We start from the raw sequence: 19014 nt of genomic DNA, 5'->3' as shown, positions 1-19014 counted from the left end.
TATCTGGAAAGGCATTACTGGGCCGAAGATTGCAAACTTTGCTTGGTGTGTTATCTTCCAAGGTTTTCCTTTGGGTCCTCAGCTCAAGCATTTGGGTATTCCTGACCCATGTTGTCCCTTTTGTGGGTAACCTAAGACTTTTTTTACATCTTTTGGTTTTGTCACAGAGCTCAACAATGCTAGCTTTGGATCCATGATTTTTTTAGACCTTTTAGACCAGAACTGTTTTCTTGGCATATGGTTTTGGTTGGGGACTCTAACAAAGTCTCGTTTAAATTATCCTAGACTTTGCATGATTTCATATTGGAGATTATTATCACTCTTTGGAAAGATTGAAATGTTTTTCTTTTTACATGCAATTTTTTGGATATAAATATTGTTATGTATACTGAGGCTTGCATATGCAATAATGTAATGCTACATATTTAAGTACAGGCCAACAAAGTAGCTCTGGAGGTGGCCCACCTGGAGGAGCTTCTCAATCATTGGGGCAATGCACTATGTATGGTAGTCCAAGTGCCATCGAATTTCGCTTCGGCAAACCAAACTCCACTACATGGTCACTATCAGGGGCATGGCTCCTCTAACCGTCGTGTTCACAGGCTCCTTGTCGCTCTCCCAGTGGGTGGGATGTTCATCGCCACCACTCTTCTTCTTCACAACATGGCTCGAGGTGGTCATTAGATGATCCTATTGTTTATGGTTGGCTTGCACCTATTGTTGTCCCCAAGTGGTCATTCCCCCACCTAGACCTAGCGATTTTGATGTCTAGGGTGGAGGGTGAGGAAAAAGAACATACTGCCATCGTTGTTGATGATGGGTGGGCTCCTCTTGAGCCACCCTCTAGCCCCACTATTTTAGTCGCATGAGGGTTGCTTATATTTTTTTCTATGAATGGCTTTTAGTATTTCTAACTCTATCGTTTCAACACTTGCTAAGTGATATTGTATCCCCCAGCCACTTTTTTGTGAATATGTAACTTTAATATTTAATTAATAGAGAAGGGACTATTCATCAAAGATAAATACTTTTTCTAAGTTTTTATTTTTATAAAAAAATATCATTTATTTAATTAATTTAAAAAAACTTAGTATACTAAATTTAAGATTAATCTTTTTATCAAAATTTAAATAAATATTTTTTCAACATTTTTATTATCATACAAAACAAATATTGTGTATTTCATTAAATTTTTAAAAAATCCATAAATATTCTACTTATAGAAAATGTATGTTGTTGATTTTTACTTTATATTTTTTATTAATCATTTTAAAAATTAAAATAAACAATAATATTGTATAAAATAATAGCAAAATAGATAAAATTATTTGTATAAAACTTTTTTTTGGAAAAAAAGAATTATATTAATCAAATAAAACATTAAAAAAATGTGAAGTATTATAATTGCAAAAAAAAAAATTCATTCTAATTGAAAAAATAATTGAAGTATTCTAATAAAATAACAAAAATCTAAATGTAATGATAATATCTTCAAATTTTTAAAATAAATTAGTATAATATTTGAAAAACTTTATATACTAAATTTATGATTACTCTTTATATGAACAATTAAACAAATAGTTTTTCAATATTTTATTTCCATAAAACAACTATCATCTATTTAATTGATTTAAACATAAATTTAAGATTTTTTTTATTAACAAATAAATAGAGTTCCTTTGTGGAGAGAAGGTGTTGATCTGTACAATTGTAAAATTTGTGGCTTACTTGAAACTTGCAGGCACATTTTCTTTGACTGTTCTTTTGCCAAGAGTATGTGGCGTTTATTTGATATATACCTTCCTTTCTCTGTCAACATTATGGAAATTATTACTAGTTTTATTGTCAATACTAAAAAAGATACTAATATCTTATGGAATATGCTATCTTTTAATATTCTATGGTAGATCTGGAAGTGTAGAAATGAGGAAAGGTTTCAAGACTCTCTCAGATCTCTTACTAAGTTTTATCTTAAACTCCCATATTTTAAAATTACTTCTCAGGTGAACGTGAACATGACAATGGATAGGGACAAGCTTAGGTGCTTGCTTCAAGCAGGCCACTCTACCATGTTCATTAAGGATGGCTACAACTGGAGGAGCCACATGGATAACCTCGTCAACTTTGAAGACACCTTGAAGAAGCTCACAAAAGAAATCAACCAAGAAAACAATCCTATTAAGCAACAACTACGCATGCTGGCCCAAATTAAGAAAAAAAGAACATTGTGTGGATGGATGGTCCTGGAGGATGGACTACTTGGGTGGAAGACAAATATAATATCCTAAGCTAGGCTTTTGTTGTTGCACTTTCTTTGCTGCTGTATAATTTTGGTGTACTCGTAAACTTTGGTGTCTGAGGCTAGGCCTCAGCATGTATACTTTCGATTAATTTGGTACCCCCTTTTTTTTTCACTATAGTTAATACAAAAAACAAAACAAAAAAAAATCTCCATATACAATTTTTCCCTCTATTTATTAATAAAAAATAATAATCAAAATAAAATATTATTTTTATTTTTTTAAAAAATTTAAAATTAAAATAAATAATAATAAGATATCTTAAATATAATACTAAATAAAATAGATTTATATGAAATAAAACATATTTGTATTATTGAAAAAAATTAATTAATTTTGGTAGTAAGACTAATTTTTTATTTATTTTTAATAATTAAAATAATCAATATAAACTATCTATTTTATTAAATAAAAATACCAAAATTAGAATAAATACTATAAGACTTGCAAACCTCTAAAATAATAAATAAAACAAAAAATCATCTTTTTTTAAATATTTTTCTAAAAATTATGCATAAATCTTGTCATGTGTTGAACATCTACCTCTAAATATAGGGTCAAAGGATTTCAAATAACCACAAATTTGAGAAGACTCGCATATTGAAAGGTATTTGACATAGAGTGAAGTTCAATTCGATTTTGAATTATTAGTATTTTGGTAGTTGTCTATTTTGTATAGTGTTAAGTATCAATTGTCCATTCAAGATACTGATTACTACTAAAATGGAATAGTTGTTGCAAGCACTAATATTCAGAATTTGTGAGTCTGTGTTTCAAAGCACTTTGAATAGACGCAAGATATTTTTTCATAGACAACTTGTCACCTAGTAATATCTACTAGTGTTTTAAATTGTAATAATTTTTTGGTTTACTATGTAGTATGATTTTAGGTTCAATGAGTCCTCTAAATAATCTTGCAATTGTTTTGAATTCAATTTTAGTAAGTAATTATTACATGGATGATTTTTTTTGGTGTACTAACCTTTACTTTCCTTGCTTTTCGAACCTTTTTATCATGATTCAATGGCTTCGTATGCAAGATGTTTCATTAGCACCTCTATGATTGATATCAAAAGCATATTATGATAGACACTTGGTTTACTTGAGCTAACTTCAATAAGAATTATTTTCCTACAAATGAGAGCTTTTAAGCAATGTTACTTTGATTTTATCTTTGTATTACATCTACAAGCTTGTAATGATGTGCAAAGATTCTAGTAGCTAGTCGTCAAAATGTTTTTAATACCTCCTTTGGGATGAAGGGGAGTTCTATGTCCAAGATTGGATAGCAACATGTAGGAAGGGTTCACTTGATAGTCCTCAAAATATTAAACCATCAAGTGAGCAACTACAAAACATGAAAGGACGTGTGGGGTCACCCTTTAAATCAATTTTTTTGAACCCAGTAGTTTGTCACTTCTAATCATCAGGGTTCCTATGAACAAAACAAAGAGTGTTGAAGCTTTAAAAAGAAAATCACTACTGCATCAATACAACCATGACAAATGGCAAGGGAGACAAGAAGGTTTTATCCTAGAGGCGTCCTTTAATGTCACAATGAAGGAGAATGGACTTTATGTTCCCTATAAATTTGAGAAGCAAGATAGTGCGTGGTAGTTTTTCTGGGAATTCCATCAATCAAGTAGGTTGAGATATCTTTCCTTTTCTTGTTTCTTGAGTTATTGGGTCCATCTACCATGACAAGGATTTGTGACAGTGGCCTATCCATTGGAAAACTATGTTTTTCATGTCATGACTAGAGGTGCCAAGAAATCTCTTCAATTGGGGCAAATGATGCACGCAATAGGAATTACTTGGATAATCTGCTCAATTTTACACAGTTGAGCATATAGTTAGTTAAGAAAAAACATGTAAAAAATTGTCTATCGATTATTCCCTTGCACCTCCTATGATGCAAGTGCTAGTATGTATCTCTCTTCAATTGATCATTTCCAATAGTTTGCAAGACGAACAATAACAATTATGTATTGATCTAAAGTGTCCAACACAAACAAACTTCCATATCTCCTAATTCAAATCGAATGCGGCTATCCTCCCTACAAACTGTACAATTGACCAATTTTCAAAAAATTGTAAACATTATAGACTTTTCTGAAAATTTCACCATTTGATCTTTCATGATCTACATAGTTTGTAATCAAAAACAACAACAAAACAAAAAACAAAAAAAAATCACTACATTTTCTTGAATGTAGGAAAAAAAAGTTTGACTTTATTTTATTTTATTTTAGTACATTTTGTATAGAAATTAGCCTGTCCGATTGTCCGATTCAAATCAGCTAAAATCTTACAAAAGGTAGTGCAAGACGTAGTAGTATGTTGACTATAGATTACGTGAGCCAATGTTTTGTTCTCATAATTTCGGCCGAGGTAGTAAGAGAACGTGTCCGTATATCTAATGCTTTCAAAACAAACTAGTCAAAATATTCTTTAAAAAGATAAAGATGAGAGAGATTTTAAGCATTAAGGCCTTCTAAATTCCATTAGTAAAGGTGGGTCCGACAAGCTATGCTTTAAAGAAAATGGTGAATTTGGAATTTGATACAAGCGTCCACGCGCACCCCTTTTAAATATACGTGGCGCCCTATGGCTAACCTCTTTATACCAATAATGAATTATTGTTTCGGACAGCATGCTCTTCTACATTAAGACTAGCTTTTAAACAGTAATAAAAAAAAAAACTCTGGGCCCTGGTTAAACCCACAATTCTGAGACCATGCTTTTTTGTGGCTAATAAGTAATTGATTCCATATGGAAAAGACTTTTGAAAAGAAAATTGATCAAGCTTTATTTGAAATTGATTAATTGGGAGAATCTTACCTCCCACAGAATCCATCAAGTTTTGAGATTACAAATTTGCTAACAAGCGATCCTCACACTTCAATGGCACCCCTTAATGAATCAGAAACGACGGCATAAAACTACCATTTGAAACAGGGGTAGCAGTATATGATTCAATTGGAATATATTTGTCAACATTCTCCGCTGCTTTTGTTGCTTTTTTGCTTGCTCCTCTTTCTTAAAGAGAACTTCCTTTTCTTTATTGGTCTGACAAAATTGAGAATTGATTCTTAGTTGTGTTTATGCTCCAAGTCTAGCTGACTATAAGATTCTGTATTTTATGACTACTATTTCAAGGAGTGGAGATTGTACATAGAAAAACCTGCAGTCAATGACGGCTTAAAACTAACAATATATTTTTCTGGCAATAAGCTTAAAAGGCCTGAGGGCAGCGGCTAAGATGAGAGGGGGAACTTCACGGCATGGCACAAATACAGCCTGTGATGTCGACAACGGGGGAAATTAGGATGCTAATACATCAGTCTCGGTACTTACCTTACCAACCAAAACCCGTTTCTACGTGGAAACTCAACACTAAGCAGAGGAATCTCAAAACCCAAATTATGGATGGGGTCTTAACTTCTTTGATGAAATTCACCGATTGTAAGCAGTTAATGTCCTGACTAGCATACAAAATTCGCCCTTTTCTTTCAACTGCAAGATATAATAATGGTACTTCACTGAAGAAGAGACAACGAAAAACTTAAGGGTTAGGTTGTAGAACTGAATGCTAACTTAAAAACAAACACAGAACTATGAGATACATAGCAATTATCAAAGCCAAACATTTCCATTTTGCACTCAGTTCTTCGTTGCATAAGCAACCTGCCCTCCCAAGGACGTCTCCACTGGAAACGCTGCTTGGCCAACAATTCATTTAGCAAAACTGAGATGGAATCTTGATATCGGAAATTCTGAATCCTCCTCGTAGAATAATTTACCCACTTAACTTGTATTCACAGTCTTAATTTACTTGAGGAATGAGTTGGCTTCAGGATAAGCGTCAAATTACCCAAAATTTGGGCCTTCTGTTTAAGGTTTTCTCAATAATGTAACCCTGCATTTACTAAAGTTCTTCTGCAGTTTCCCATTGGGAGCAAACCAGAAACCAATTCCGACTCTTCAAAACCATTTTCAAGATTTAGTTTCTAAAATAAATTCATCTGGAGAAAATAATCAGTAAATCTCCTTATATGCTTTTACAAATTCACTTGGTTTTGTATCAGTCTAGGTTGCTGGTCCTTGTAAATGCTTGAGTACGCGGTCTGACTTTTTTTTCCTCAGGGGCAGTTACTGGTTTTTGTGTGTATAACTATACAAATCTCATAATTTGCAAGAATGAAAATACTTGCAAATTCCGAATTCCGTGATTCATTAAATGTCAATACACAGTGAAAATTGTAATTAATATTCAATAATACATCATTTCAACCAAAATCAGCTACAATGTCAAATCCATTAGCCATGTCATATGTAGAGGTTGCCTCACATAAAGAGACTTTTAGAAACTGTGAAACAATATCCAAGTCGGCACTTTGTTTAGATCCCTATTCTTTATCACGCTGTCAACATAATCAAGTTTTTTATATGACAGAGACAAAAGTTACAGTGTGCAGAGATTAAATCATCAACTTCTTTAGCACTTAATTGCGTAGATAAATGAGACTGTTGATAAGTAGAAGATATTTTTCCAATGAGTGCTAAATGTTCCATTTATTGTCATGAGCAATGCATTCTTGTAAATCACTACTCATCAAACATGAGTCATTGAGTTTGGCTCAAAAACTTCACAGTTAAATACTGATAGCAATATCACAAAGAGAATATTTTCAATTCTTCTCAAATTGAAAAGTCACAACCCGTAGAAATATTTATCTTTGGGCAAAATAAGCATGCAATTTCAAAATGAGGAGATAAAGTGACATGTGAACAGATCTTGAGGATGGGGGTACTCAGGGCCTAGGTTTGGGGATGGTAACTAGTGGGGGTCTAGGTGTGGAGATCCAATGGTGTTGAGAGGCAGCGGCCATCACAAGGGTCTGGGGACGACACCCATCACAAGGGTCAAGGGGCAGCATCTCTTGTGGGGGCCTACAAGCAATGTCCCCAGCAAAGTCAAGAGGCAATGCCCCTTACAAAGGTCAAGAGGCAGTGCGTCTTGTAGTGATCTAGAAGCAACAGAACTAGTGGGATCAAGGATCGGCACCCTGAGCACAATTCAAGGAAAGCACCCATAGTGTTGTTGACTATCGCACAAAGCAGGGTTGAGAACCAGAGCCCCGACCATCAAACTCAAACTAAGGCCTTTGAAACCACACAAAGGTTCACGGTGCACACCAGTTTCACCATTTTATCACTTGGATTGAAATTAGGTATTCTGGCACTTTTTGTTTATAGATAAGGTTTTTTAAGAAAAAAATTGCTTTTTCTCCATGGGTGAACCTTAGGCCATGCCAGCTCTGAACCAGACCCATGCAGCTCTGGCCCAGGGGAACTGATGGGGAGCCAGGCATAAAGAAGGGCTGCAACATAGGTTTTACCAATGCACCCAATCAAGTTCCCTATTAAAAAATACACAATTGAATGCCATGTAAATGGGATGTGCTATTGTAATCAGCCGTATGGTGGATAGTAGATACTGCTGTTGAATAAGCTATCAAAGTTCTGGGATTTTTCTAAAGAAAATTATGTAGTGTGCCATCAAAGAACTATCAGTGCCATTAGCCAGACCCATGACAATAAACATCCATTACTACTTCAATGCATATAGCAAGGCATTATCATCTACAATAGAAAGTTGTCTACCAAGACTTTACCCACATCAAATAAATGTGATCCATGTTAAATTCCAAAGGATGCTCAGGATTAAATTTTACCACCAAAATTTTTATTATTCGGATCACTCTGAGCACCTATAGGATTTTTATAATTGACTTTGAGTCTTTTAAATCCCTGAAATTTACAGAGAGAGAAAAAGTATATTGAATTCAACCAGGCAATGTTGCAAGTACTTCCCTGTGAATCAGTAATCCTCCATATATAGACTATAAACCATTAGCATGACAAAGGACTTTTGTATCACATAACTCAGTTGAGAAAGTTTCATCTGAAATCTGAAATGTTGTAGCCAAATTTTCTAGCTTTTACAGTGATGGGTGATTGATCAGATTATCCACCATAAATTCAGAATATTAACCAAATATAATCCTCTGTCAGAAGAGAATACTTTACTAGAAAGCATCAAATCAAAACTGCAACTCTAAGAAACATTACCAAGAGGCCCTTCTGATATAAACCATAGTTAATTCAAATATTAGCCTTTTTCCCAAAAAATTATCTTTGTGACATAAGCATACACCCAGTTGAGTAAACATAACTTCTTCAGGCTAAATGCAATAGCTAGTGCATTTTAAAATGAGGATATTTGGCCATGAAGATTGTATTCAAAAATATTTCTTTAGGTGTATCCTTCGAGAGTCAAAATAAGGACAAATTGATCACAGCTAACATCCCTTATCAAGTACTCAACAAAATATAACATCTAAAAGACAAGAAAAGAACAATAGATAAAAGAGTGCAATTAGATAAATTTGGAATTTCTGTAATTGATACAGGATTTTTGCATTGCTGAGTTCAGAGCCTTACACTGCTTTGAACACTCACATACTAAGTAACTACAATAGACACAGTTATGTGTCTTGAAAGTATGGTGATATTAATTGAATTTCATTTCCATGCAGTGCCATATTAGAGACATCGATTCAATGTCCAGGGAAGTGTTCATATGAAGCGTCACTTATTGCTGAAACAAAACTCCCAAGCAAAGGTACTCTATGAAGATCACGAAAATCATTGTCGATGGACTCTTCATGCACACGTGGCCTCGATGGTGTTTGAGATGGATAGCTTAAAGTAAAGTCCTCCAAAAGAAATCTCTCTAGCACAGCCAGATGTGACTGCTCAGTATCTGTGTAATGATCAATCGGACCACTAAATAAGGTCCAACTTGATACTTCATTTGCTACTGGACGATTAATAATATTTTGTTCATCCCAATATGCACAATGGCATGTTTGTTGCTTATTTCTATATTCAGCTCCGCATGCATAGCAAAATTCATGTCCGCACCTGTAATTAAAATACAGGACCTTGGGTTAGTTGCTGGGTTTAAAGAGGCGGAATCATCTAAATCTAGATTGTATGATTTCAACCTATTCATTAAGACTTTACTACTGTGTGTCATTATATTAACCATAAATTCTAGTTAACACATTCCAGTGATTTAAGAGCAGGACATGTTTGCAAAAAATTAAGAATACCCAGAAAACTGTTCTGAAGGGTTTCAGCTTTCAATGAATTACAAATTTATGCATAACAAGAAGTTCTATGCAAAAGAGAATGGCTGCTCTACTGACATGGGTAGTCTATGGGGATATCAAAGTGAACAAGTTTAAATTCAACAGAAATAGTATCTATGTTTAATAGATTCGGAAAAATCATCAAAAATTCAAAATCAAGATAGCATTATGATCTTTGTAGTCGTAATTATAATGATTTTTTACAAAGAACATCTGTATGAATATAATCTTATAATGCTAATATTAACATTTGTAAAGCCTTCTTTTACAGTCCTATAATATATTTTTTTACTTCATTATGACTTTGAGGTTTATCCTAACCTAAACGAAATACAAGCTGAAGCATCAGGAATTTAAACTTACAAATAGGAATATCCCAAAAACATTTATCCTTAATTGCATACATCTTAGATTAACCAAAACCTGGCTTTTCCTACGGTCTCAACTGCAGGATGAAAACTAAACAAGTATTTTTAGTTTTAGTCCAAACATTTCAACTAACCTAATCCCTACCAACTTAATTGATGGTTGAAGATGGATATACTAGTCTGCCCAACTAAAAGTTTCTCTCTCAGATTTGGATAGGACAAATGTAATATTTTCCAATAGAATTCTCTAATATTTGATGGTAAAGGGAACAAGATGTGAAAATGTGCAAGTATATTTTATCTACATCGGTGAAAACTGAATATTACTTTCAAAAATCCTTGCACAGCAGGTCAAGAATAACATATTATTCCTGTCAAGCAATTGCTCATCAAATGTGTCCAGACTTTGATGTCCCTAACAGTGGTTGGTTCAAACTTCAAACAAACAGTAGAGTGATTATCAGTACTTGTAAGGCACTTTCAAAAAACAAAATCTGTTAATTAGAAGTTTCCAAGAATTGGCAAACAATGCAAACCTATTTTTTATTTTGAAAGCTATATAGCCCATTGCTAGTAGTATGAGGCCCTATTTGGAACAGACCTATTTGGAACTCATTTGAAATTAAAAGCCATCAGAAGATTGGACTTCAGCTAACCTGGTCCAATTTATGCTAGGCGTGTCAGTTACATATTTACCATGCACCTTAGATATGTTTGATTACAAATCTCTCTTTCTAGCATGCCAGACAAACGTGAGCTAGTGCAGGCAGAAAAGATGTCTAAATTAAATTATACAATATGTAAATGTTTTCTGAAGACATGAGAAATATTCTTAGCTATAGAGAGGCTTCTATATGTCTGCATTCTAGGTATTTATCACATGAACCCTGTTGAATATCAATGGCAATTTTATGCCTTCGCATGAGATTATTCTTTACTCACGCCTTCTAAATACATTAACTAGCTGTTTGCTTTATCCAATCTTTATAAAAAGCTTGCCACCATTTTTATTTTCAAACAATAAAAATTTGTCATATAAAAACTGAACATGGTCTAAAAAGGATTGAATTCATACCAACATGTCATGTGGAAGCAACCCTGTGTGAGCTCAATCATCCGCCTGCATTCCTGACAGCGCCTCCACTGTCTATTTTGTGCAAGCCGATGCAACGTTATGTCCTCAGAGTTTTTCTCATCAGCTGGAAGGCCTTGGAATTCTTCACAGCTCATTGTGGAATGCCATGGCACACAACAATCGGCACAGAAAAGCCTGTGGCATTCTGGGCATTCAACACATCCAATTGCAGTATCCTCTCGATTACCAGATGAGCTTGCTCTTGTAGACGCATCTTGTCCCTTGTAAAACAATGCAGAGCAATGTGGGAAAGGACAATAGACCCTTTTTGAATCAGGAATATTTGCCTCTGCAAGAGCTTTTAGCAAATTTTCATAGCAAGCAGCTGGAAGAAAATCCTTGCATTCATCCACACTCATGTAGTGTTCACAACCTGTTTGAGGGCAGCGTATTGGAACTTGGGAAGCTTGTAACTTACTATCTACATATCTTACCATGCAAGAAGAACAGAATTTGTGAAAACATCTCACTGTGAGCATCTCCCATGGAGCCTTCTCTTCACAACAAATCAAGCAATCTTCTGTCTGAGATGTATCCTGAAGAGCAACTTTCTTTGATGAAGCGCTGTGTACGTCAATTGCTTCTTTTGCGAGTGAGGAAGCTTTTCTAATTTCAATCTTTGGAATTAGTGTTAAGACGAAATCATCCAATTTCCTAGTATGCTCCAGAATGCGATGTCTTACAGCTATTAAAAGCTGATTCTCTAGCTTTTGGCCTCGGGCAATCTGACAAACAAATGACAACCATGCAGTGAGTTTATCCTTTCCAGAGAGATATTAGTATGAACCTTTGACTAGTGCATGTCAATCTAGATAAATCCAGTTATGTAGATTTGAAAATGGCCCATCTATGAATTGGCCAGTTAATATTTACCAAACATTACAAGTAAGAATATACCATTAACCCACACCAATCAGAATGAATCCAACTTTTAGCTTGAGATTCTGAGAAGAAATCAGCCATAGTTATTTCACAAATGCATTATTTTGGGATAATGCATTCTAATCTAGTCTCATACAGAAAAGTCTTATAACATAGTTTTTTTTCGGATAGGTATTCCACAACTGAGCTTTTTCTGGATCCTTGCAGAGTTCCCACAAGCCAAACTACTGATTAAATAATCCTACATCATTTGTAATTCCTAGAGATGGGAAGTGAGCTTGCCACATTGGATGGAATTCCTGATGATGAATGATGGGCTTGCAACATCATATTCTGCTATGAGGGATATGTCACATTACAAGTGACTAATACAGTCAGATATCCGGCCTCATTAGTTGAAAATGTCGATATTCGATGGGATTGTCATAGCTTATCAAGTCTCTACCTATGAGTGATGAGCTTGCTATGTCAAACGGAGTCCCAGTAGATACATGGTCAGTGGATCCGCCACATCATATGTGGCTCTTTCCAGATGAGCATTCGGCTTACCACGCAGAATGGAACCTTCGAGATGAGGTGATGGGTTTGTCACGTCCTAGGGAGCCTCTATAGATGGGCAATGGGTTTCCTACTTCAGATGCAGTCCCTGCAAATGGGTGTTGGGTTAGCCACATCAGATGACTACATCTGTGGCGCCCCTGCAGATGGACGATGGGTAGCTTCTTGACGTCAGATAGAGTCGTTACACATGGTGATTAACATATTAGATGAGATTGAGCTCCGAATGGTCTTGCCACAAAGGATGGAGTCGCTGGAGATAACTGGAAATTACACGCTGAATGGTATTCAAGTCCGTTCGAATCGTATTAAGTAATGTTAGTATTTTACATAAGGAGGGTGGGGTCTTTCTGCAAAAAATTATTAATGATGCTTGATGCCCATTGTAGATGTAGTTAGTCCCTACATGTCTGTTCACATTTTACAAGATTTTTACATTTGAGTGTTCTCAACATGTTACCTGATCATACACAAGCTGCGAATCTGTAAACGCCTGAACGCAAGGGACACGGAGCTCTAGTGCAGCCAAGAGGCCATCAATGAGAGCCAGGTGTTCAGCCACAGTACCATCGACAGAGAAGTCCAACTTCTTCTGCACTTGCCTCAGGTTCTCTCCGCCGGGTTTCTGTATCACGACTCCTATGCCAGAACAACTCTGCCTTGACCTAATTTCAGACATTCCCTTGAAGAACAATCTGTAGTATCTCTCCAAACGAGAACCCCGATAATAAGTTCCAGAAGCTGAACTGGGGCAGCAAAACTCTTCGGATCCTTCTGCGTCTCTCCATTCGTCTTCTTCATCATCCCCTTCTTGATCCCCACAACAGCTGCCAAATTCATCAATATCCGACCGCTCCTCTTCTACAGACTGATCAAAATCTTGATGGGCATCCTGCCATTCATCATTTTGTGGGGTTCTGAATTCATTTTCCAGCATTTCCTGGAAGCGGAGGGCCAATACAAACTCAGAGTCCATTGGGTCCCAAACGGAGGACGAAGAAAAGGCAGAGGAGGCGGCCAAAGCTTCATTGATCTGCTCTTTGAATGCATAGTCTTCGTCATAATTCTCCATCTCCATTTTGTATTTTCTGCTCATCCTTCCTCCTTAAGAGATCAAAAATTCCAACGCCTCCTAATATATCTACCCCGCCCCTTCACTCAAAAAAAAAGGAAGCGGGCCTACTACTCTGTATCCATACAGAAACGTAGTTACACATCCAAAGTATTTCAACTTTCGTAATCGACAATGCAGTATATCTGGACCTAACTTCTATACCTTGGAACTAACATGTTTCTTGCTACAGACCCCATCTATCTAGATGTTTGTTCATGATGAAGCTTTGTCCTTGACCAGGGTCCTTCCAGAGTAACCTCAGTTGTTTCGTCTCAGATCATAATCAAGTCTGCTTGCTTCATAAGTCTCTTAAAGGACGACTAAACGTCATCAAAGGTGGGTCGTTAGAACTCTTGCAAAGTACGCGTAGCAATTATTCAATTATTGGTATTCTGGAGAAAATTGTATATAGCTTTTGAATGACATTTCAAATCTATATTCCCTTCACTTTGTAAAGCAAGAATAAAGTGCTTTACCCAAAATAATAATAATTTAAATTGATTCTATATTTTAAAAATAATGAAAATATAATTAATTTAGATTGACTAATGTTTTTTTTTTTAAATTGTACATAGTAGATAGGTCTATTTCATTTTAGGAATGAAAAGTAATTGTGGGAATTATAAATATTTAATTTTTTGTTGTCTTATTTTTGGAGAGTGGAGTTTTATGATCTTGAACTTTAGCATTGTATAATTATCTAAAGAAGAGAAATTTAGGACTTAAAAATGATCTAATAGAGACTTGCAACATACATGTCTTTGTCTTTATTTTCTATGTGACTAAATGTATTGAGGTGGTATTTCAAAAACTATTGAGGAGATTTTTAGTTTGCCCTAGTCTAGATGAGCCCCCAAATAAAGCACCCCGTCTTCAATATGAGTGCATTTCATTAACACATATAGTCTAAACTTGTAATCCCAATAGCCTAGCATGGGCATAGAACCCACAAGCACACCATCTCATCAAGGGTTTTGAGCATTAAGAAAAGAATGTGAACATTTGTAGCTTTAGCACTAACATTTCAAGCCTACAAGCACATTGGATCAATGAGGGCGTAATACCCAATGGTCTATTGGAGGTTTGAACATTTGTGGACAAAAATACATGTTGGTACAATTGATGCAATGATGGTAGGAGATGATTGGTGTTGTCATGCTATAGATTTGGTTACATGATGATCAGTCATTTTGTGGTCATTGATATCAATTATTGACCTAGTGTTATTAGCAGGTTTCAGAGTATGAATGTGATAAATAAGGTGTTGCAATTACTGTTAATGGTTGCAATCCTTGAGGGAGATGTAGGAGTGTCTTTGTTAGTCAAACAAATGACCACTACTCTTAATGTGAAAGATTGAGTAAGTTACGCTCGGTTCAAGGTGAACATTGAAACGATTAGAATAGTTAGTGACATGCAATAGGTGATTTGATTGTTTCATCAAATCTATGTAGAGTTAAGTGGATTGTGTTGCAACTTAAAAGCCACAAGGATTTTGAGTACCATAGTTAAAAACTTTGCAAAACTTAGCCCCCATGAATGTTTTTCATTACTCTCCTCTCGTGATATTTTCTTCCCTACTAGAAGTGCTAATTGAGGATATTTATGGACTATTTTTGGGGCTAATAATCTTATTTCATCTTGAATGTCCTTCCTTAGGCCATTATGATACTTATCGAATGTCTCCACCTTATTTTCTTCTTTTTTTAGCTCTCAAACTGAGCCTAGGAAACTCTTTAATGTAAGCATTTACATCCATCTCCCTTTGTTTGAGGTTCTGCAACCTTTCTTGCATTTGAACTTCATAGTGTGTTGCCAAGAATTGGGTCTTCAATCTAATCTACATTCTTTCCCATGAGGTAATCTTATTCTTAACTGCTTGCACTCTTTCTTTTTGCTTAATATTCCACCACGCCAAAGATGAACCTTTTAATCTTGCCTTGGCAACACTAACCTTCTTCTCCTCTACCACTTATGTTGAGATAATGGGTGTTGCACACATTGCATAATATGGTCATATTGTATTATTTTATTTTATTATGTAATGTTGTATCTAGGAGCACATAGATGAACGTGCAATATGTAAAGATTCTCATGGGATATTCTTAATGTGTTGTATTGTAACATTGTGATAATATTTCATGTAGTTATTTAATATTGTGGAAAAGAATTAAATTTTCAATATTAAATGTGGAGTTAATGGGTTAGGTAGCACATGGTTTCTGTAATACAACTTGGTGGTTTTGTGGGACTTGCTACTATATAAGCAACCACAAGGGTAGTTGTAGTTACAAGGAAGAAGGCAAAAAGGGAAGAGTCAAGCAAGACAATGCTTGACAGGTTAGCCAAGGGAGCATTTGTGAAGGTTGGAAGCATGGCATGGGATGTGTGGATTCATGCTTGTTCAAATGGATTGCTTGGTAGTGGCTATGGCTTTGAAGGCTTCCATGGTTGTATTGCAATGGTGTTTTTGCTAAAAAATACATGGTGACGAATGCTTTTGGACACTGGGTTTTTCCCTAAGTGAGGGTTTCCTAGGGTGTATCTTGTGTCACATTTTTGTGTGTATGTTATCTATTCTCTTGCATGTGAATTTCAATTGCATATTTATTTCAAATCTATTATGAGTTTGTGGAAATAGTTATATTCTTTGTTGCAAGTTTCCTTACAACTTCCTTGTAATTAAAGTGATTATTCATGGCATTAATCCAATCTAAAAACACTTCCCCATTTAGGTTTCCAATGTTCAATAAAGATAGGTAGCCCTTCAAGGTGAACATTGAAACTATTAGAAAAGTTACTGATATGCAATAGGTAATTTGATTGTTTCATCAAATCTATGTAGAGTTAAGTGGATCATGTTGGAACTCAAAAAATGCAAGGATTTTGAGTACCATAGTTAAAAACTTTTCCAAAGTTAGCCCCTAGGAATGTTTTTCATGACTCTCCTCTCCTTCTGATATTTTCTTCTTTACTAGAAGTGCTAATTGAAAACATTTATGGACTATCTTTGGGGCTAATAATCTTATTTCATCTTGAATTCCTTCCTTAAGGCCATTATGATACTTATCCAATTCCTCCACCTTATTTTCTTATTTTTTAGCTCACAAATTGAGCTTAGGAAACTCTTCAATGTAAGCATTTACATCTATCTCTCTTTGTTTGAGGTTTTGCAACCTTTTGTGCATTTGAGCTTCAAAGTGTGTTTCCAAGAATTGGGTCTTCAATCTAATCTATGTTCTTTCCCATGAGGTAATCTTATTCTTCCCCACTTGCACTCTTTCTTTTTGCTTAATATTCCACCACACCAAAGATGAACATTTTAGTCTTGCCTTGGCAACACTAACCCTCTTCTCCTCTGCCACTTCCTTGTAATTAAAGTGATTATTCATGGCATCAATCCAATCTAAAAATACTTCCCAATTTAGGTTTCCATTAAACATAGGTAGCCCTTCAAAATTATCCTTACTAAGGGGTTTGAAAGTATCCAAAAATACCTTCTAATCTTAGGCTAACTTTGACCCTACAGTCACTTCTCCTATATTTTCTCCTTCATCATCAATAACATCTCCCCACTATGTAAGCATGTCTTTCTCCTTCTCTTTCTTGGCTCCTTCTTGTTGTACTTTAGCTATCATTTATTGAACCAATTTATTGAGAGCCTTGGGGTTAATGGATTCTGGAGGCATTGTGCTAGCCTCTGACTTTGAAGATAATAATTTCTATGAGTCTAACATACACCAAACTGGTCATAGTAATATTGGCTCAAATACCAATTTGATGTAGAGAGATTGTGGGTAAACCAAACACACTTCTAATCTTGTTTTTCAATGTCTTAATGACCATCCAATGGTCTTCTTGATAATGTTTTCCCAAGGCTTCTCCTTGGACTTGTCCCTTACCTTCCCAAGGTTCTTAATAAGACAATCTAACTCTTTCTAGTAGAGTGAACAACTCTCTAAGTTGAAGAGACCTTTCTTCTTGATCCTTATTAAGGATTTCCTTTCAAAACCCATATACCAATTGGTTCTTAACCATATCCCTATTTCCCATGGAGAACGAATTATGTTTCATGCTAATTAGACTCTACATGTGCCAATAGGCCCTTTGGTTCCCAAGAAAAATAAACCACAAGTGACTTGATGCAGTAAGCCTAAAAGAGACCTAGTTCTTTTAGCCCTCCTAATTGAGTATTTGGATTTCCTTTCCTTTCCCTCTTAAATGACCCTCATTTTAAAATACAATTTCAGATACCCTTTGGGACTATTAAATATTAGCATAAATTGGGATCTAGGTTTTACTCCTAACTCGCCTCATCAAACTTGGGTGATGTTAGGCCTAATTTGTAATAAAGAACCTAATGTGCAAAAATTAACTAAAAATCTTCACCATTAGAATTACCTCTAGCTTTGGAAATTCATGATGGTTTTGTACCTTCATGGAGAACTTGATTCCACCTTTAGATCCCATTTATTAATCCTCCTTGCAATGTGAATGGGTTTCTTTCTAGTCTTCTTGGTACACTTTATTGTGATCGTTCTAGGGCATCACTTGACAAATAGAAAATTGTTGTTAAAAACTACAAAATTGTGTGTAACCTTTAATATACATTCTATCCTAGCATTCAAAAAAATATTTTGACTTTTCAACAGTGGAGTGCTAGGATATAGCCTTTGATTTCCAAACCCTGGGTTCTTAAGGGTTTAAAACTAAACTAGCTTCACAACAATAACTCTCCTTATAAATACAACTTCCAGATGTGAAACTAAATCCTTTGGATAGATACTTCAACTAGCTAAAATACCTTACCAATTAGAGAATTGTACCAATCCATACATGACTATACACAACAATATTGTGCAAATTACACTAAAACAATAGAGAAAATAAGTTAGGGCACTTGCACAAAATGTTTTGTTATTGCTAATAGTGATAAGTAACCTTCATAAATTATTTCCAAGGCCTTTTAACTGGATCTTGGATTAGTTACACCCGATCATAACTGGTTTCTGGCTTAAACTTGCAATTCTTTCCAAAATGTTGCTAAGCTACAAATTTACAAGTTTGCAAATTTTGAGCATCTTTGCAATTGAGTATCATTTTTCTCATGGATCCTTCTAAGTTGATCATTCTAGTCCAGAAACACCAATTACACCTCAATCACCCCTAATTGACCACTTCTAACCACTATTTACACATTTGGTACTTGTTGACACAAAAAAATGCACCCATGGCCGACGTGTTATCCACATGCAACCTCGTCTAACATGGAAACAACCTCCAAGTGAGGGACTTGTGCTCTAAGGTTAAATCTCTAGAGAAGGTTAACCTCCTTACAATCAAGATGCATCTAAACTAAAATTTTGAGGGAAAAGAGTTGCATGAAATTAAAATGTTCAAAGGGAAAGGGGTCATGCACTAGATTGAAACATAGTTA

The 19014-nt window shown here is 35.2% G+C and overlaps 1 protein-coding gene across 1 annotated transcript; it reads right to left on the bottom strand.

Annotated features, from left to right (window-relative positions):
• Positions 1 to 8727: 8727 nt before the first annotated feature.
• LOC149542486 (RING/U-box superfamily protein) lies at positions 8728 to 13570 on the bottom strand. Its single transcript, XM_089797429.1, has 3 exons — positions 12924 to 13570; positions 10964 to 11748; positions 8728 to 9290 (listed from the first exon to the last, which is right to left on the bottom strand). Exons 1-3 carry the CDS (start codon positions 13557 to 13559, stop codon positions 8924 to 8926), a joined length of 1788 nt encoding a protein of 595 aa, XP_089653555.1. The 5' UTR covers positions 13560 to 13570; the 3' UTR covers positions 8728 to 8923.
• Between the last annotated feature and the right edge of the window lie 5444 nt (positions 13571 to 19014).

Source organism: Cupressus sempervirens, chromosome 8 (genome assembly GCF_028749045.1).
Source record: "Cupressus sempervirens isolate cs-2001-9-10 chromosome 8, ASM2874904v1, whole genome shotgun sequence".
Classification (NCBI taxonomy): Eukaryota; Viridiplantae; Streptophyta; class Pinopsida; order Cupressales; family Cupressaceae; genus Cupressus; species Cupressus sempervirens.
This window is presented reverse-complemented; position numbering and strand designations above follow the sequence as displayed.